General features: G+C 50.0%; 1 protein-coding gene across 4 annotated transcripts in view; it reads right to left on the reverse strand.

Moving 5' to 3' along the window:
* ADAM8 (ADAM metallopeptidase domain 8) overlaps positions 1-21,740 on the reverse strand; it is a 168,929-nt gene that overhangs the window by 140,806 nt on the left and 6,383 nt on the right. For all 4 annotated transcript variants that reach the window (XM_086921842.1, XM_086921844.1, XM_086921843.1 and 1 more), the window contains exon 2: positions 11,388-11,497. In XM_086921842.1, coding sequence (XP_086777968.1) covers positions 11,388-11,497 — 110 coding nt within the window. The remainder of the gene's footprint in view (positions 1-11,387; positions 11,498-21,740) is intronic.

Below are 21,740 nucleotides of genomic sequence, written 5' to 3' on the forward strand. Positions count from 1 at the left end.
GCAGCCCCTCTGCACTTGGTACGTGTGAAAGTGTGGGCAGACCTCCTTAGCTCCCATGCCATCCCTTGTCAGGGTGCAGCCCCTCTGCACTTGGTACGTGTGAAAGTGTGGGCAGACCTCCTTAGCTCCCATGCCACCCCCTGTCAGGGTGCAGCCCCTCTGCACTTGGAACGTGTGAAAGTGTGGGCAGACCTCCTTAGCTCCCATGCCATCCCCTGTCAGGGTGCAGCCCCTCTGCACTTGGAACGTGTGAAAGTGTGGGCAGACCTCCTTAGCTCCCATGCCACCCCCTGTCAGGGTGCAGCCCCTCTGCACTTGGAACGTGTGAAAGTGTGGGCAGACCTCCTTAGCTCCCATGCCACCCCCTGTCAGGGTGCAGCCCCTCTGCACTTGGTACATGTGAAAGTGTGGGCAGACCTCCTTAGCTCCCATGCCATCCCTTGTCAGGGTGCAGCCCCTCTGCACTTGGTACGTGTGAAAGTGTGGGCAGACCTCCTTAGCTCCCATGCCACCCCCTGTCAGGGTGCAGCCCCTCTGCACTTGGAACGTGTGAAAGTGTGGGCAGACCTCCTTAGCTCCCATGCCATCCCTTGTCAGGGTGCAGCCCCTCTGCACTTGGTACGTGTGAAAGTGTGGGCAGACCTCCTTAGCTCCCATGCCACCCCCTGTCAGGGTGCAGCCCCTATGCACTTGGTACGTGTGAAAGTGTGGGCAGACCTCCTTAGCTCCCATGCCACCCCCTGTCAGGGTGCAGCCCCTATGCACTTGGTACATGTGAAAGTGTGGGCAGACCTCCTTAGCTCCCATGCCATCCCTTGTCAGGGTGCAGCCCCTCTGCACTTGGTACGTGTGAAAGTGTGGGCAGACCTCCTTAGCTCCCATGCCACCCCTGTCAGGGTGCAGCCCCTCTGCACTTGGAACGTGTGAAAGTGTGGGCAGACCTCCTTAGCTCCCATGCCATCCCCTGTCAGGGTGCAGCCCCTCTGCACTTGGAACACGTGAAAGTGTGGGCAGACCTCCTTAGCTCCCATGCCATCCCTTGTCAGGGTGCAGCCCCTCTGCACTTGGTACGTGTGAAAGTGTGGGCAGACCTCCTTAGCTCCCATGCCATCCCTTGTCAGGGTGCAGCCCCTCTGCACTTGGTACGTGTGAAAGTGTGGGCAGACCTCCTTAGCTCCCATGCCACCCCCTGTCAGGGTGCAGCCCCTATGCACTTGGTACATGTGAAAGTGTGGGCAGACCTCCTTAGCTCCCATGCCACCCCGTCAGGGTGCAGCCCCTCTGCACTTGGTACGTGTGAAAGTGTGGGCAGATCTCCTTGGCTCCCATGCCATCCCCTGTCGGGGTGCAGCCCCTCTGCACTTGGTACGTGTGAAAGTGTGGGCAGACCTCCTTAGCTCCCATGCCATCCCTTGTCAGGGTGCAGCCCCTCTGCACTTGGAACGTGTGAAAGTGTGGGCAGACCTCCTTAGCTCCCATGCCACCCCCTGTCAGGGTGCAGCCCCTCTGCACTTGGAACGTGTGAAAGTGTGGGCAGACCTCCTTAGCTCCCATGCCATCCCCTGTCAGGGTGCAGCCCCTCTGCACTTGGAACGTGTGAAAGTGTGGGCAGACCTCCTTAGCTCCCATGCCACCCCCTGTCAGGGTGCAGCCCCTCTGCACTTGGTACGTGTGAAAGTGTGGGCAGACCTCCTTAGCTCCCATGCCATCCCTTGTCAGGGTGCAGCTCCTCTGCACTTGGTACGTGTGAAAGTGTGGGCAGACCTCCTTAGCTCCCATGCCACCCCCTGTCAGGGTGCAGCCCCTCTGCACTTGGAACGTGTGAAAGTGTGGGCAGACCTCCTTAGCTCCCATGCCATCCCCTGTCAGGGTGCAGCCCCTCTGCACTTGGAACGTGTGAAAGTGTGGGCAGACCTCCTTAGCTCCCATGCCACCCCCTGTCAGGGTGCAGCCCCTCTGCACTTGGTACGTGTGAAAGTGTGGGCAGACCTCCTTAGCTCCCATGCCATCCCTTGTCAGGGTGCAGCCCCTCTGCACTTGGTACGTGTGAAAGTGTGGGCAGACCTCCTTAGCTCCCATGCCACCCCCTGTCAGGGTGCAGCCCCTCTGCACTTGGAACGTGTGAAAGTGTGGGCAGACCTCCTTAGCTCCCATGCCATCCCCTGTCAGGGTGCAGCCCCTCTGCACTTGGAACGTGTGAAAGTGTGGGCAGACCTCCTTAGCTCCCATGCCACCCCCTGTCAGGGTGCAGCCCCTCTGCACTTGGTACGTGTGAAAGTGTGGGCAGACCTCCTTAGCTCCCATGCCACCCCCTGTCAGGGTGCAGCCCCTCTGCACTTGGAACGTGTGAAAGTGTGGGCAGACCTCCTTAGCTCCCATGCCATCCCCTGTCAGGGTGCAGCCCCTCTGCACTTGGAACACGTGAAAGTGTGGGCAGACCTCCTTAGCTCCCATGCCATCCCTTGTCAGGGTGCAGCCCCTCTGCACTTGGTACGTGTGAAAGTGTGGGCAGACCTCCTTAGCTCCCATGCCACCCCCTGTCAGGGTGCAGCCCCTATGCACTTGGTACGTGTGAAAGTGTGGGCAGACCTCCTTAGCTCCCATGCCACCCCCTGTCAGGGTGCAGCCCCTATGCACTTGGTACATGTGAAAGTGTGGGCAGACCTCCTTAGCTCCCATGCCATCCCTTGCCAGGGTGCAGCCCCTCTGCACTTGGTACGTGTGAAAGTGTGGGCAGACCTCCTTAGCTCCCATGCCACCCCCTGTCAGGGTGCAGCCCCTCTGCACTTGGAACGTGTGAAAGTGTGGGCAGACCTCCTTAGCTCCCATGCCATCCCCTGTCAGGGTGCAGCCCCTCTGCACTTGGAACACGTGAAAGTGTGGGCAGACCTCCTTAGCTCCCATGCCATCCCTTGTCAGGGTGCAGCCCCTCTGCACTTGGTACGTGTGAAAGTGTGGGCAGACCTCCTTAGCTCCCATGCCATCCCTTGTCAGGGTGCAGCCCCTCTGCACTTGGTACGTGTGAAAGTGTGGGCAGACCTCCTTAGCTCCCATGCCACCCCCTGTCAGGGTGCAGCCCCTATGCACTTGGTACATGTGAAAGTGTGGGCAGACCTCCTTAGCTCCCATGCCATCCCCTGTCAGGGTGCAGCCCCTCTGCACTTGGAACACGTGAAAGTGTGGGCAGACCTCCTTAGCTCCCATGCCATCCCTTGTCAGGGTGCAGCCCCTCTGCACTTGGAACGTGTGAAAGTGTGGGCAGACCTCCTTAGCTCCCATGCCACCCCCTGTCAGGGTGCAGCCCCTATGCACTTGGTACATGTGAAAGTGTGGGCAGACCTCCTTAGCTCCCATGCCACCCCGTCAGGGTGCAGCCCCTCTGCACTTGGTACGTGTGAAAGTGTGGGCAGATCTCCTTGGCTCCCATGCCATCCCCTGTCGGGGTGCAGCCCCTCTGCACTTGGTACGTGTGAAAGTGTGGGCAGACCTCCTTAGCTCCCATGCCATCCCTTGTCAGGGTGCAGCCCCTCTGCACTTGGTACGTGTGAAAGTGTGGGCAGACCTCCTTAGCTCCCATGCCATCCCTTGTCAGGGTGCAGCCCCTCTGCACTTGGTACGTGTGAAAGTGTGGGCAGACCTCCTTAGCTCCCATGCCATCCCTTGTCAGGGTGCAGCCCCTCTGCACTTGGTACGTGTGAAAGTGTGGGCAGACCTCCTTAGCTCCCATGCCACCCCCTGTCAGGGTGCAGCCCCTATGCACTTGGTACATGTGAAAGTGTGGGCAGACCTCCTTAGCTCCCATGCCATCCCCTGTCAGGGTGCAGCCCCTCTGCACTTGGAACACGTGAAAGTGTGGGCAGACCTCCTTAGCTCCCATGCCATCCCTTGTCAGGGTGCAGCCCCTCTGCACTTGGAACGTGTGAAAGTGTGGGCAGACCTCCTTAGCTCCCATGCCACCCCCTGTCAGGGTGCAGCCCCTATGCACTTGGTACATGTGAAAGTGTGGGCAGACCTCCTTAGCTCCCATGCCACCCCGTCAGGGTGCAGCCCCTCTGCACTTGGTACGTGTGAAAGTGTGGGCAGATCTCCTTGGCTCCCATGCCATCCCCTGTCGGGGTGCAGCCCCTCTGCACTTGGTACGTGTGAAAGTGTGGGCAGACCTCCTTAGCTCCCATGCCACCCCCTGTCAGGGTGCAGCCCCTATGCACTTGGTACGTGTGAAAGTGTGGGCAGACCTCCTTAGCTCCCATGCCACCCCCTGTCAGGGTGCAGCCCCTATGCACTTGGTACGTGTGAAAGTGTGGGCAGACCTCCTTAGCTCCCATGCCACCCCCTGTCAGGGTGCAGCCCCTATGCACTTGGTACATGTGAAAGTGTGGGCAGACCTCCTTAGCTCCCATGCCACCCCGTCAGGGTGCAGCCCCTCTGCACTTGGTACGTGTGAAAGTGTGGGCAGATCTCCTTGGCTCCCATGCCATCCCCTGTCGGGGTGCAGCCCCTCTGCACTTGGTACGTGTGAAAGTGTGGGCAGACCTCCTTAGCTCCCATGCCACCCCGTCAGGGTGCAGTTTTGACATAAGTGTCTTAGGGCACCGGGGACCCTTCCAGTAGCTTCGGAGATGCACTCTGCTCTTTTCTCTCTACTCTGTACAGTGCTCATTGCACTTCCAATTGAAGGAGCTTAGGCAGGAAACCTGGACAGGATGTGGTGAGTGTGCGTGACCGAGGCAGCAACAGGCCTCCCTTGCTCAAATGTGAACCCCAGCAGAACAGGGCATTAAGAATGGGCGTATAATTCTGCAAAGAAACAAAGGATTTAGGCCCAGATCTATGTCCTGGGCTGAATGTATGACATTGTTCTGCATTCTGTCCACCATTTTTTTTTTTGCATTTGTCACTCCGAGTGGGACGGGGTATGCCCAGACGTGGGTCCTATGCTCTCCATGCCACTTGAGTCAAGCTATTCTGGCTGATGAGGGCTGAAAGCCCGAAACCGATCCTAGGATGCTTGTTTCCAGTCAAGGGAGGACCTGGTCTTGCAGTTCGGGCTCGACTGTTCCCATTGGGCGCAGGGTCAAGACTGATTTGTATATGGCTGGGTCCAAACTGGAATGGCATGGTAAGCAAAAAAACTATGGATTTAGGCCCAGATCTCTGCACTGGGATGAATCTATGACATTGTTCTGCATTCTGTCCATCAATTCTTTTTTTTTGCATTTGTATAATTTTGCCCTGCCGGTAGAGTTAGCAGAGTTTTGCCCACTCTTCGGATTTCCAACAAAATTCTGCCAACTGCTGCATGGTCGAGTTTTTTTTTTTACTCGTGACTTCCAGCCGTTAAGTTGGCGAGCGCAAGCAAAAATGTGGGCCTTTTAGCGTGATTTTTGGGTGTTAGAACGCCATCTGGTGAGATTTCTCAATGTGGGCAGTCGCAGCAGGCCATGACGGTTTGCTTTGAGGAAGCTGTGCAAGCAGTACGACGTGCCAAATTCTGCCAGCTTGCGGAACTCCGCAGATCTCACTGAGGTTTTATGTAACTCTGCGTAATTATGCAGAGTGAAATACTGCAAAGTTCTGCCCACACCAACAGGGAATGCCACTGAGGTTAGAGAAAGGATAGGACCTCAAGCGATTAGTTTAGAGTCTAGAGACCGAATAACCTGTAGGGCTAGTGCTGAGGCAGACACAGGTAAGGTGGTCACGTGGTCCCATGGCCTCTCAGAGGCATTAGCTTATTCATTAACCCCACAATGTGCCTTGAAGGCCAGCCTGCCTCCGAGGAGTGCTACCCTGACAGGATGGAGTATCGCTCCCTTGCCAACTATCCTCACACTTTTTTTTAAATCTGGTTTTGATACACAGACCCGCTTGGCCTAGCATGATGGGAGAGTCATTTCCTTGAAATACATACTGGGGCTAAGAAAATATTCTAATAGCAACTCATTCGAATACAGATGCTGGCAGAGGCCCACTGGATGCTCTGAGCCATGCGGCTATCGCTCCATGGACCAGATCCAGGGATGACCACTTGCCCCCAGACGCGAACCACATGTCAACAACCAGAGCTGGGCAGCCAAGCCGCACTTCATTGAAACAAGGAACACGTTCTAAGAAACAGGTGAGGGCCTTAGCTTGAACAAACCACAATGATGTCACTTCCCTCCGAGAAGTCGTGTCACACCCTTATCACATCCTGCATTTCATCTGGGTGGCTGCACTTTGCATTCATAGTGAAACTGACTTAGCAACCTCGTGTCTTCGCCTCCAGCTCAGCTCAGAGCCCAGGGGCTCGTCTCATCTCTGCTTCCGTCTTCAGCCTTGGGCGGGTCAGATGAGGGCAGACCATGTGAAAGCAAAGGTTCTGGCCTGGCTCTTGGGCCCAATAACAAGAAATATTTCTCGGTCCCGGGCCCTTTGAACCCACACAATATGGCGCCAGTGTCTATTAACGAAGGCTGGTGAGGGGGGGAGACAGGACCGACAGGTCGGGGCTGTGGAGTTAATGCCCGCCAGTTCAGAACATACTGGGCGGTCTGACTTCACAGCGGTGGTCCCTTTAAAAACATTGTAGACATGGTGGTCTCCAGTGGTCGAGTAGAGGGAAGCCCCCAGTTATTCCTGGTGACCAGGGGGTGTCAACAATAACGTGGCTGAATCTGGCTGGGTGAAAACTGCTTTGTTATTGTTGGAAATGCTACAGACAGGCCGGGGTCGTTCTGGGGTTACAGGCCAGGACCCCGGGTTAAAGGCCGGCGGTGGAAATTAGAATCAGCTGATGAAAATGTAGTTTCCGGCAGCCAGCTCCATTCCATGGGAAGCGAAGTGTCCTGCTTTCCGAAAACACAGCATTTATAAGAAGTGATGTCATGTGTCAGACAGCGCGTCAGCAGTTTATTTAATTTACAGCATCGCACGGAGCTCAGACATGGCCCGGATTGAGGCAGGCAGAAGCTGCACACAGACAGGGGCTGCTACAGGCAAACGGCCAAGGTCTGCTTCACGTAAACAGGCACAGGCGTCTACAAGCAAACAAAGGTTGCTACAGGCAATCAGCTATGGGGGACACTACAGACATGGGGCAGCGGGGGGGCTGCTGCACACCGGGACTGTGTATCCTACAGACAAACAGATGTATTGGTTCCTACGGACATAGGTGGCCGGAAGTGCTGGAGACAACGGAGGAAATGGACTGCTACAGACAGGAAAGCAGTGCTTAATTTGTAAAAAAAAAAAGTAGGTAGGGCCCTCGACAGGAGGTCACTGCAGCTTGCGCCACCCGGTGCCCCTGCCAGAGCTGCCAGTGACAGCCCCAACACTCTACTAATCATCACATACTTGAAGGTGTGACAATTCCAGGCCCCCAAACCTATAAAACAGCCTGGGGGTAGTAGGTATTTATTCATTTTTATTGTGTATTGAATTATTAAGCAGCTGTTGTGCTTGTCTCTCAATGCGACTGACAGCGCCACTGTGTGGCCGGCTTTCATAAGCGCTAGTGTTGACAATAAAGGGCGGGTGCCAAGCTCCGGAAACCACCGGCTCAAATTAAGCACTGATCTGGCTGCAGGTGAAACTGGTATCAGCATGAGAGGGGCTTCTACAGGCACGGACTGCGACCTACAGCAGGGATGTATGCCCTATGTAGAGACGATTCTACAGAGATTGTTCCTGGTTGAAGCAGTTGCTCGCAGCACCACACACATACAGGCGCTTTTAGATACTGATGCTGACAGTCCTGGCTGTAATGCAGGTACCCTTGCACCATGGCGCACTGGTACCTGCGCCGGCCCTTGGCAATCACACGTGCGCCAGTGCAGCACACAGAAATGCACCCTATATGTTAGTAATTATGGCACATTCATACTCTCTCCATTAGACGCAGCACAGAAAGATGTCTTGATGCGTTGCGCCAAGTGTTGATAAATCTGGCAGTAGATTTCAGGGATTCTGATGCTCCCACGGATCTTCTCCAAGCGCATTTCATGAGGCCTGGCAGGCTGTGCCCAGGGAAGGACCATTTTGTGCTCGTGCAGACATCTTCTTGGGCACCACTGAGCATGTTATTTTCGTTTGGCCTTTGTTAGAGGATCCAGGGTGCAACACAGTGCCGTGGACCAAAAATACACACCACTGATGATGCAGCCCCTGGATGTGTGTGATTCCAATTTCTTTAACCCCTCCCATGCTCATGGCGGAGCCGCTCCGTCATGAGCATCGGCTGAGCTGTGCTCATGACAGAGCGGTTTCGTCATGGCCCTGCTGCCGCGCCTGCGCGGCGCGTTCTATTAAGCGGGCGGGGACAAGACAGAACCGCTCCGTCATGAGCTCAGCGCAACCGCGGCTCGTGACGGAGCGGCTCCGTCACGAGCATGCGAGCACTGCTCGCCCCCCCCCCCCACCCCCCCCCCCAGCGCTGCGGCGGAATTGCCGCCGCAGCGAAGGGGTTAAAGAAGCTAAGAACCAAAGTATTTTGGGATTTGCAAAAGTGTTAATATGCTTGTCTACGAGCTTTTGGGGTTGTCCACATGCAAGCTGTTCGTTTTTAAAAAGGAGAACAACTATTCTAAGAAGGGGGTTGTACACCGAGGCTTGTTACAGGCAATGACTATCAGTGGCTTTAACTGGTATTGTGAAGCAGCTGTAGGAAGGGGAGCTATTGACAGGAGTTACACACGGTGGATGCAACTGCTACAAGCGGATACAGTCAGACAGGGGCTGCCACAGTCAGGAGCTCTAGATGCTACAGTCAGACGGGGTGCGGCTGGCTGTCACACGAGGCAGGGGCTGCCATAGGCAGAAGCACAAGACGCTGCATTCAGACAGGGACAGGAGATGCTACAGTCAAAAGCAGAAGATGCTACAGTCAGAAAGGGACAGGGGCTGCTACAGGCAAAAGATGCTACAGTCAGACAGGGACTGGTGCAGGCAGGAGCAGAAGATGATACAGATGGACAGGGGCTGCTACAGTCAAGAGCGCTAGCCAGTCAGTGACGGGCTAGCCACAGGCAGAAGCACATAATGCTGCAGTCAGATAGGGACAGGAGCTGGTACAGGCAAAAGATGCTACAGGCAGACAGAAACAGAAACACAAGATGATAGAGTCGGACAGGGGCTGCTACCGCCAGGAGCGCTATACACTACAGTCAGACAGGGATGGGCTAGCCACAGGCAGAAGCACACAATTCTGCATTCAGATGGGACTGGGACTGCAATAGGCAGAAGCACAAGACACTACAGCCAGGCAGGGACATGAGCTGCAACAGGCAAAAGATGCTACAGTCAGACAGGGTACAGGCGAGCAATGCGTCGATTTCGACCCTGCAGTCAAGGTGATGTGTTGATTTTCTTCACACAGTGGCAGCGATGTATCGGGGCTGCTGAGCCAAGCGCTGGTTCTGAAGGTGATGCACAGGGTTAATCCACGCTGAAGGGGCGATGCTTTGATCTTCTCCGCGCAGTGTCAGCAATACATTGGTTCTGAAGTAGTGGTTCCAGGTGCGATGTGGTGGTTGCAAGTGTGATCTACTTCCGCAACCGGGTCAATGGGCTGGTTTTGCTACATGCAGACCGGAGATGCATCGATTTCTCAGTTGCAATTATCTGGGTTCACTTTCAGGGAACCAGACCAAGAGCAGGGATAGACACTTTGAAAGCCCAGAGTCTCAAGCAACAAGAGGCAAGCCAACAAGCCCTTGGAGATCACTACAGTTGCAAGGCAGAGTGCAGCTCTCCCTCAGCAGGGAAAGAGAGCAGCAGGCAGCTGGGAAGCACAGCAGAAAAGCAGGTCTTCCAGATCATGAGTCTAGCAGAGTGTCAGTCCTTGATACAGCACAGCATTTCTTCTCACCGAGTTCAGTTACATTTCCAGAAGTGTCTTATTTGGTAGGGTCAGAGACCCAGTACCTAAACCCAGTTGTGCCTTGGAAGTGGGGGTGACTTTCAGGAAGGTCCTTTGAAGCGTGCACAGAGGTCCTTTCTTCTTAGCCCTGACTCCAGACTATCAGTAGGGGGTAATCAGCCCTTTGTGTGTGGATAAGGTACTCCCTATTCAGGTATAAGTGTCAGACCCTCACTCCCTTCCTGTCCAGGAAGAGGCATCAGAATACATATGAGTACACACTTAACCTTCCAGTGTTTGTGGCTGCCTAGAGGGAATGCACAAAGTGTAGCTGTCACCCACTCCAGACATTTATTGGAGACAGGCTGCAGGCACACAGAGCTGTAAGAGCAGAAAATGTTGTCCACTTTCTAAAAGTGGCATTACTACAATAGTAATGTTAAGTCCAACTTTACCAGTAAAGATGATTTGGCATTACCATCCCAAAGATATAAAACACGAGACAGCTACTCATTTCTAATCAGGAATTAAAGCTTAAAAGTGTACTAGGGAATTCTCAATGTTAACCTCTGAGAGGAGTAGACCTCACAGTAGGGAAAAACGAATTTAGGTGTTTTTCACTACCAGTACATGCAAAACTCAAAAATACATGACCTACCTTTTACTCACATAGCACCCTGTCCTATGTGCTACCTAGCGCCTACCTTAGGGTTGACTTATGTGCAATAAAAAGGGGGTTTAAGGCTTGACAAAGGATTTCAAATGTCAAGTCGAAGTGTAAAACTGCACACACAGACTCTGCAGTGGCTGGCCTGAGACATGTTTAAAGGGCTACTTGTTTGGGTGGCACAATCAGTGCAGCAGGTCAACTAGTAGCATTTAATTTACAGGCCGTGGGTATATGTTATACCACTTTATAAGGGACTTACCAGTAAATTAAATATGCCAGTTGTGTATACACTAATGTTACCATGTTTAGGGAAAAAGCACATGCACTTTAGCACTGGTCAGCAGTAGCAAAGTGTTCAGAGTCTGAAGGCCAACAAAACAAATCATCAAAAAGAGGAGGTAAGCAGGCAAAACGTTTGGGGGAAGACCACCCTAAGACTAACAGGTCAAACATGCATGTTTTTTTGAAAGAAGGTTATGATTCGTTTTCTACTGTGATGTGTCTCTATAGTCAGCCACTGCTATGTGCATGGAAGTGTTGATGCCCTGTCAGGTGCCTCAGAGCACAGTCACTTCTAGTTTCTGGAAGCACTGATTTACATTGAGATGTGTCATGCTTTGGTCACTCATGAGTGCTTGCAGTCCCTTGGTTCAGCGCAGTGTCTAAGAGGGCAGCCGCTGCTAGGTGTCTGGAAGTGCTTGTGCTCAGTGACTGGACTTAGAGGTCATTCAATGGTCATTGTTTCTAAGCACTGGTGTGCAGTGAGGTGCCACAGGTGTTGGTCACTTGGAGATGTCAGGACACACTGGACACCAGTGAGGAGTCTGCGAGGTGTCTGGAACCCCTAGTACACAGTGTGGTCGTTTTGGGATTACCTACCTGTTCAGAGTGAGCCTCCCTCCTGCTGCGTCCTGTGTCCACACGTACTGGCACCACCGTCTCATACTGCCGCACATGCGCAAGGGGCTCCGGCTGGCTGGCCGAAAGTTCTGGAAAAAAAGCCAGATGAATCAGTCTGTATTACCGATGAAAGGCAGAAGACTTCCTATAATGTTCCACTTTACTCACTGTCACACAGTGATTTCACAGTACATTTTCCATTTACAAGCGAGTCGAAGGATGAAGGGGGGACACAACACTTTTAGACTCACAATATAACATATTGGAAAAAGAAACATACTTTGTTTCAGATCCATTTTACCCACTTTTCAACATATGTGTACCCCCGATTCACAGATTAGAATGCCTCTTGATTTTCTGATCCACTTAGCTGAACAGAAACGTTTAATACAATAATAACGTAATTTAATACATAGCAGAAATTGACTTGCTCTTGGCACTGAAGTCATAGGCACTTTTATTAACCAAGACAATAACAGGAAATAAGATCACGTTTACTAATTGTAAAGTCGCTGGTACATTTTTTGTTAATCTAAGAACGCAGACTCGGATTTACTGTGTGCTTTAATGAATGCTTGTTGGAAGTGATGGGAAGAGCAGCCTCTATCAGCTGATCCACCACAATATACTTTGTTCTGAAAAGATAACCCGAGTGCAAGGCCAAAGGGATTTACATCACGTAGCGTCAAAACCTGATTAAGAATGAAAAATAAGTGCATGGGTGTAAGAAAAGGGGGTCTCTAGTTGGCAATGGTTTGCACCTTTGTCCAAATAGGGACCCTTGCTTCTAGTCAGGATAAGCGGGATGCACTACTAAAATAACCCCTGCTCACCCCCTCGGTAGCTTGGCATGAGCAGTCAGGCGTATCTCAGAGGCAGTGTGTAAAGCATTGAAAACACTACAAGAGGACACCACACCAGTTTTAGAAAAATAACCAATATTTATCTGATAAAAGACCAATATACAATAATCAAAAATAGGCACTTTGCAAGTCAGACTTTAAAATGCAGTTCCTTAGGGCCTGTAGTTCTGTCCGTGGCTACCAGGGTGCTGAAAATAGGGTCAAAAACAGGAAGCCAAGAAGAAAAAGGTCTGGGGATAAACCTGCTGAAAAAGCCAAGTCTAACAATGGGACAGAAACAGTGCAAACATCCCTTGAAGGTCACACAAAGGCAGATCTACTAAATAAAATTGATTAAAAACTAGAGCTGAATGAAACTGGGCACAAACAATGGGCAAGTGGGATATCATGTGATATTCCCACGAGAACTTTCTGTGCAAATATTTCACAATTTAGGAATGGGTGTTTTCCTGCGCATAGATATCCATACTGTATGGTGTCCCTCGGGTACAAATCTCATGGAAGACACTGCTTGCTTGCCATTGATCTGAGAGTATAAAAAACTGTTATAAAGGGAATGCCTGGATTCATCTCAGCCGCACTCTGGCCTTATTTTGCACACCATCCCACCTCAGTTTGAACCCAGTTATATGCAAATCAATCTTGACCTTCTCCAATTGGAACAGTCCAGCCCGAACATCCAAGCCATGTCCTCCCTGAACCGCAATACAAGCAACACAGGACCGGGTTAACCCTAGTTATGGGCTCATCAGGCGGGCACTGTTTGGGTCCAATGTCACAGAGTGCATGGGGCCCTTGTCTGGGCATACCTGTACCACTTTGGGCGGCACAATAAATATTCAAGAGAATGTTAGAGGGAATGCCTGAATTAATCTCAGCCACTGGTAATCACTCGGGTCACATCCCAGTCCATCGTTATTTTGCACACCGTGCCACCTCCGTTTGCGCCCAGCCAAATGCAACTCAGTCTGACCCTGCTCCAATGGGAACAGTTCAGCCGAATTGCTCTGTAGCACAATGCTTATCACACACAAACAGCTTTTTCATCACAAGCACTGACAATGTCATCAGTGGCATGCTATTATTTGTAACTAAGGTGATGTGCAATATTATTAACCTTCGTGCAAAACTTAGCTGTAGATTTTCACAAAGCGCTGCTCAAATTTGAGTAAATCTGGATCCAAGAACCAAAGGCTGAGCCTGCCTTGGATAGATTCATACCCAACACCTCCCAGTAAGATGTTGATATTGCATTTATCTTCTTCCTTCCATCATATTGTAAAGCGCTCTGATATCCTTCGGGATCTTGTTCGCGCTATATAAAACTTTATAAATAAACCACACGCAGACCTCGGTAGCAGGCGCATTAGCTCATCTTACGAGGGAAGAAACACCTCTTTTAGCAGAGGAGTTCTGAATAAACACCTTCTTCACACCACATAATCTGTAAGCGGTACCGTTACACTGCTGTTGCAACTGTTGATAATAAATTCAACACAGTATAAAAGTGGCTCGCCATTTTTTGTATTTATTTATAACGTTTTGTATAGCGAGAACATGGCCCTAGAGGGTATCAGAGAGCTTTACTTTAAAAGAAGGCAGAACAGGAAATTGTCGCATATATGAACATAGCATAGTAAGACTGCTATCTATAGTGGATCAACAATGTATGTATGTATGTTCTTATATAGCGCTCGACTTACCCTAGGGCATCTCGGCACTTGCCTTGGGAACCCGACCTGGCTTTTCCCTGTGAGATAAGCCGTACTGGGCATCCCCAAGGTGAAAGCCAGGCATCCCGCCGCGGGGGCCGTTGTGCAGATTAAGCAAGCTAATGCCCAGAGTTGCAGAGTGTGAACCCGTGATTCGAGTGGGCACCGAAGCGAGAATTATCGAGTCCGTGGACAATTGGGCTCAAGACCCTGCCGGGTCGGGAATTGAACCCTGGTCCCGGGTCTGACCTCTGCTTCAGGGTATGCCTCCTCTAACCAGTGAGCCACACTTCTCCAGTAATCGTACAACTTATCGGAGTAGTAGGCTGGTATATAGTCAATTAGACATAATGTGTTATCAATAGAACATAGGGTGATTAACTTAGGGCATAAACTTGCTCATTAGAAGAGTTTTCTCCATTGGCCTCAGAGGTAGAAAAGTGCTCTCTTTGTTCTGGTGGACTAATATTTCCAGTGCTGGGATCCGTGTTTGACCCAAAGGTTGTTAGTTTATTTTATTTTATTTCGAGTGTTTTATAAAGCGCGCACTTTACCCAGGGGTATCAGAGCGCAGTACATAGGGTTGAATCAAACAAGCTGAAAGGTAAAGACACAGATACCTCGAGAGTAAAGAGCGGCATTGGGCTTTTGCAACAAATATCATAATTATAAAACTGTCAGTCCATTAAAATTCCGTTTGTCATTGTAGCTCTAGCCACTTGGTGGTGGGTATTAGCTGCTGCTCTGAAACTATTCCGAACCACGTACCCAGAGGATCAGAGAGTTTGAGGCTTCTCCAGTAACTCCTTTACCGCAGCACAAATTCCGCCGCGGTGCGGGAGTTCTATAGGTGGGCGGGGCCGCATCGGCCAATGGACGTGCGTAGTAGTACCGAGGTAGTGCTCGAGATGGCCGTTGGCCGACGCGAGTACGCGAGGGGATAAGCAACGTGCCTCTTACCAATTTAGAGGTTGCTGGCATTGAGACATCTCTTGTGCCCTGTCTCTCAGAAAGACAATGCCAGGAATCTAGGGGCATATTACCAAGCAATAGCGATAATTATCGCTATTGCTTGGTTAGATACAAAAATGTACCGCAGCGCTGCGGCGATTTTTACCGCAAATAAACCTTGGTATTATTAAGGTTTAACGCAAATGCGGTAAAAATCGCCGCAAAGCATGAATATCGCTGAAAAGTCAGCGATATTCATGCATTAACGAGCTAATGCTCTTAGCCATGTTATCCACCTCCCATTGGATAACATGGCTAAGAACTGCTCAGGGCAGGTGTTAGCTTTTGGAAATATTCCCGCTTAGCGCGAATATCTCCAAAAGTTGGTAATAGGAGATAGCGAAGTTAGCGACTGTTTTCAGTCTCTAACATCTTGGCACGCCCACTTTGCATCTCATTAGTGATAAATATCACTGACATGCAAAGTGGGGCCCAAGATGGTCGCTATCTCCTACTAGCTGTCGCTAACTGGTGTTAGCGGCAGCTAGGTAATAGGGAGAATTTTATCTCCGCTTTCTTGGCTTTTAAAGCTAAAAAAGCGGAGATAAACTCCCTTGATAATATGCCTCACAGTCATTAGGATCTTTTTTTACCTCTTTTTTGTTGGAATCCTGAGCAGTCTAACTCAGCTAGCCTGAGGTCTTCAGGTGTCAATAAATTGAGTAGTCTTGAGACAGATTTCGGTAAAGATTCTAGCACCTAGTGATCCGCTTGAGTGGGAATGAGTGCTCTAGAAGTAAACTTGCTGTGCAAAGTTAGAAAGGGATTATCTCTTGATAGGCTGGAAAGTGCTTCTCTGTTTACCTTTGAGGTACAAAATGGTTCCCCTGGTTGTGAGGTACACTAGTCTCTGTTGACACATAGAGGAGAAAAGTACTTCTGCATTGCTTTTCGCAATGTAAAACTGCCTCTTCGCAGCTTTTCACAGTGCAAAAGTGCCTCTTTGTTGCTTGTCACAGTAGAAAAGTGCCTTTGCAAGGTATAAAACTGATACTACTGTGACTTACTGTAACAAGCGCATTTGCATTTGCCTTTAAAAGTGGTGATGTGCGTCTTTATTGGCTTGCGAGTTGAAAAAAATGCTTATCCATTGACTTTGAACATCACTTGCCTATGTTGCAGAATATGTTATTTTCTGTGGTGAACAAGTGCATCCGGTTTGACTTGGATGATAGAACGTTTGGCTTCCCTTGACCTGAGTAATTATAAAGTGCTGACAGAGAAGTGCTTCACAATGGATTTGTGAGATATAAAGAGACTGTTGTCGGTTAAATGGTACATCACATAAGTAATTCAGCATTACTTTTATGCAAGAAAATGCTTTGCAGTTGACTTAAGTGGTGGGAACGTGCAGCACATTTAGTTATAGGGTTCAGCTGGGCATTGGTAATAGGTATAGCAGAGGCGAACTTTCACACGGATTTTGGCAAGCAGAAAAATGTGTTTTTGATTAATAAGACACCAGATTCAAAATGCTCCCCGATGACCCCTAAAGTGGCACAGTATTCTCTGCTGGCCTGTGGGGTTGGTAGAACCCGCTGTCAATACTGGCTGAAAACGTGAGCAATGACGCATCGATCCCAGAAGGTCTTATTGAAAATGATCTCTTTTCCCTGGCATTTGATGTCCCGGTAGTGACGGCAGACGTGGTTTCGAGCAGGAGAAGCGAGGTTTGTCTGCCAAGTTTTACGTTTGGGTCACTTTATGTGCCCTTGGTAGGAAGCCCTCTGATTCGAGGCTTTTGGGGCCCTCTCGAATGACAGCAGACCTGGAGCGGCTGATGCTCACTCCTCACTCAGTGCCAAATCAAGACCAGGGCCGGGGTTCTTCTGAGAACCGGGTGCTGACTCAGCCCCCTGCGCGCTGTGTGATCTGAGGAAGTGACTCACATGAGTCAGTCCCTGAAAGCAAGCACGCACCAACTAACAGCACCTGAACTGAACAACCGGAGCTTCACCCTCCCCCCCTCCGCAGTCCAGCAGTATGTGCCTTGGCACTGCAAAAAGAATGTGTCCTTATTTGTAACTGGTGCTCATGTAAAGCGCCCCAATACCTTCGGGTCGTGTTAGCGCTATATAAAACTGCAAAGAACACTGCAGATCAGGCTGCCGGGTGCCTGGAAGCAGATGGTTTGGCGGCCCGAGTGGCTAGGCGAGATTTTTCTTGAAACAATTATTTCACTTCCTTACTTCCATGCACAATAAGTTACGAATTGCCAACCTATCATGTTAGAAACAAAAGAGGACTCATGGGCAGCCTCTTTGTGAAGGTCAATTACTTTTAATCTACTGTAATAGAGACATCGCAGTCACTCCCTACAACTAGACTGTGCTGCCTGAGGTTGTGACATCACATTGCTGTAAAGATCCATACAGTGACGCCCCACTCCATGTCACGTAATAACTCCTTTTGGTGATAATGTAATGGCCATTCCAATACACCCTCACTATCTCCCTGGAGTCACTCGGAAATCACTCCAGTGGCCACGCCCCCTTCCAGGGGAACGGAAATCAACATTAAGATGTTCTTAATAGTGCGGTGGCCATGGTGAGCAGGAACCAACCCAAGAGAAATAATTAACCACAAAAAGAACATCAAATTTAAATCTAGAGAAAAATACGTAACGCTGCAACAACTAAAACAAAGGACTAGAACCGAAAATATGGTTAGAAAAATCGGTGGAACTAATTCATTGTAAATGAAAAGTCGTGGAACTCTATTTCTATTAGTTCCCTTTCATTTCCGTCTCTGATGCCGACTCTCCATTATGACGACATCCTTTACCCCCTCTGTCCATTGTGACATCATCTCTCACATCCTCACTGCATTGGGACCTCATCCCTCGCTGCCTCTCTCCTTTGTGACATCATCTCTCTCATCATCTCTCGGTTGTGACGTCATCCGTCACAGCCTCTCTTCATTGTGACATCATTCCTCAGATCCTCTCATTGAAACATCATCCCTGGCTGCCTCTCTCCTTTGTGACATCATCTCTCTCATCCTCTCTCAATTGTGACGCCATCCTTCACAGCCTCTCTCCATTGTGACATCATCCCTCGCGTCCTCTCTCCGATGGGACCTCATCCCTCTCTGCCTCGCTCCTTTGTGACATCTTCTCTCACCCTCTCTCGATTGTGACGTCATCCTTCACAGCCTCTCTTCATTGTAACATCATTCATCACATCATATCCTCTCTCCATTGTGACCTCACCCCTCGCATCCTCCCCTCTGTCTGACATTTCAGAAGCTGAAGCCTGCCCTCCCAGACCAGATAAATAAATGACATTAAAGATACAACGACACAACCCCAGAACCGGGCCCTACTCTTTGTTTATTGACCAAAACATTCTGTGATTCTTGCAAATGAGACATTGTACATAGGCAGAAGTGTGTAATATTAAGACGGTAAAAACAAGAGAATGGCGCGCTAATTCCCTAGCCTCCTTACATGCTGCTTTCTGTAACCCGTTCTGACATGGACCAGACCCCCACCGTACAATAACTGTTTTTCTGCAAAGCGCCTCGCTCCTCATAGGTGCTACTAGGTCAGCACTATATCAAACAGGGGACACTTAATCTACATTGATTACACCCTGGATCTGTTTACACCGGTGTAAGTAATCCTTCTAAACCCTCCTGGGATTCCACAGCCTGGCCTCCTGAGTCGAGGCCAATCCACAATTAATCCAAGTCCACATGCACATACACTTTTAAAACATAACATTATTATAATTACATATTGTCTGGGATGATTTCATTTTCTCCATGACAAAGCAAACACAAGGAGATGATGGACGGAGCGCTGAAACTGATCCGGGTTAAATCCATCATTGTTATTTAGCTCACATCACCACCCTAATTCAGACCCAGCCATATGCAAATCAGTCTTGACCCTATGCCTCTTGGGAACAGTCCAGCCGGAACTGCCAAGCGATCGGAAACAAGCATCCTGGGACTGGTTTCGGGGTAACACCCCATTCCAATCATGCTAGCTTGAATCCAGTGGCAAAGTGAGCAAGGGACCCATGTCTAGGCATACCCTGCCAACTTAGGGCGAACAAAGTAAACACAAGGAGAAGATGGACGGAGCGCCTAAACTTTTCAAACACTCACCCCCAGTCACAGATCTGGGTTGAATCCATCATCATCATTTAGCTCACTTCTCCACCCCAATTCAGACCCAGCCATATGCAAATAAGTCTAGACCCTATTCCACATGGGAACAGTCCAGCCCAAACTGCCAAGCCACATCTTCCCTGGACCGGAAACAAGCATCCTGGGACCGGTTTCGGGGTAACACCCCTCATCAGCCAAGTTAGCTTGATTCCAGTGGCAAAGTGAGCAAGGGACTCAAGTCTAGGCATACCCTGCCAACTTAGGGCGAACAAGGCAGGACATTTAACTTCAAAGTAGGACAGACAGAAAGACGAGTGTGTGTGTGGCGGAGGGGGTGGAGCTTGTGAACTTCTCCTGCCCACCTGCAAAGCCGCACCCCCAATGCGGTCTTCAGATTTACCTTTAAGGTCCTCTGTCATTGTAACTGCTGCTCCTCTCTGTTCCCAGAAAAGGATATCAGAGATCCAAATCAGAATGGATCCCACTGGGGTCTTTGAAATCCAGAGATGTCAAAATTATTATTATTACTGCTCGAATCCGGTGGCGAATTCAGAATAGGTGTTAATGAGAGATCTTCAGCTTTCTAGAGGAAGTCAGAATTATGGAGGAAAATCTACCAGCGGGGGCAACGCCACCCTGACCTATACCCTGGCCCTTAACTGCTGTTCTGAGTCCTTTCAGGTATTGTGAGCACCCACAACACCTGCCACATGCCTCAGATGCCCCACAGACGCCTGGCAGTCAGCAGTCCTTGAGGAGACAGCCATGGGTGCTAAGGAACAGCGAGGTGGGGCCTTGTGCACCAGGAGAATCTGTAACTGAGCTGTAGCTGTGTCCTTTGAGTAACCCTGGGCAGAGAACTCCGCTCCGTTCACGCAGTTTTTCGCACTCTGTGGGGCACACAGAGTTCACAAAAACTCAGCTCCGCAAAGTGCAGCAGAGTTTTTTTCTTCGCTCGTGCTCGTTTACCTCAAGTTGGCGAGCACGAGCAAGGAAAATCCACCTCCTGGTGAGAGTTTTCCTTACTTGCGCTCGCCAAGGTCTAGTTGGCAAATGAGGAAAATTAACTTCCTGGCGGGATTTCTCAACGCAGAGGATCGGATTTCGCTGCGGGTCACGACCACTCGCATTGAGAATCCTTCCGTTTGCGCTGAGAAAGCTGCTGCTCGACTGGAAAATCTACTCGAGCAGCAGAAAGGAAGCTGCGCCCTGTGGCGCTGAGCATGGTGCTGTTTGCGATGATTTTATAGCGCGAGACAAACACCCGGAGCTCAAAATCACCATGAACAGCATGACCCTAATGCACTCTGCCGCTCACGGAACTCTGCGGAGCACGGCAGAGGTTTTTGTCACTTTGTGGTGTTCCGCTAAGCGGAACTCAGCGAACTTCACCAATGCTTACCTTTGAGTGAGATATGGGTGGCGAAGGCGGAGAGCCCAGGAAACAGTAAGAGAAGGAGGGAAGAACCGAGCTAGAGTGGACAGAGAAAGGGTGCTAGAAGAATGGAGAAAGGAAAGGTGACAGAAAGTGTGGGCAGAGGAAAAAGAGAGATGGGGAAAGGAAAGAGTGTAAACAGAAAGTGGCAGCGAGAGAAGGATAATGGATAGAGGGAATGGGTAGGTTGAGAAAAATAAAGAGGGTGAGTTAGGGAGAAGGTGAAATAATAAGGGAGGGAAAAGCAAGAGAAGACTCACCACATCATGGCAGAGAAGTTTGATATGAGCAATATTTCACAAAGCTAATAGGGTTGCCAGTGCTTGTTTACTTTGAATGGCTTTTGGCAATGTTTAACAAAAAACACTCAAAGATGGTCATCAACACACGTGCAGATAAGTGGGCTACCTTTTTGTAATAGTTTTAGTTATGCTTTACCGTAAGATTCTCCACCTTCTGCCATTTCATTCTAGGAAATTGCTAATCCAGGGGTTAATATTGTCAAGACTGGATTATAGTAATACCCTGTTTTTGGCGGCACCTGAAGCAACCATTAACACCCTCCAACGTGTTCAGAATTCAGCAGCCAGAATGCTTACTGGTAGCTCAGTAAGATCCTCAGCCAGACCCGCACTCAGATCCCTTCACTGGCTGCCAATACGTGAGAGGATAAAATTTAAGTCTTTAGGCATCACCCACAAGTCTCTACAGGGTAAGGGACCCCCTATTCTTGGGAGTCTGGTCTGCCCCTACAAGGCCACCCGGGCCCTCCGCTCGGACCTTGGAAATTTGGCCAAGGTTCTCAGAGTGAGGAAGGCTCGTTTTGGGGGTCGTAGATTCTCTGTGAATGCGGCAACATTGTGGAATGCCCTCCCTGTTAGGATTCGAACTGAACCCAGCTACCTAAAGTTTCGAAAGCTCCTAAAAACATTCCTCTTTCCCCAGGACTCCTAATCAACGGTGCCCCCCCTCAGTTTGCTCCTTGTTCTACAGCACTGGGACGCTTTCGGGCAGCCATGCGCTTTACAAATTTAATTTAATTTAATTTAATTTCAAAACCATGATAAGGTTGACTCGCATGCGTGCACCCACATGCACACCTTTTTGAGTTTTTGTAAATACTATAGTAAAAAACAATTCAAAGATGGTTTTTTTTGCATACATACACATGGGGCCATCTTTGTGTTGTGTTGTG

This window comes from Lissotriton vulgaris, chromosome 5, assembly GCF_964263255.1.
Source record: "Lissotriton vulgaris chromosome 5, aLisVul1.2, whole genome shotgun sequence".
Lineage (NCBI taxonomy): Eukaryota > Metazoa > Chordata > Amphibia > Caudata > Salamandridae > Lissotriton > Lissotriton vulgaris.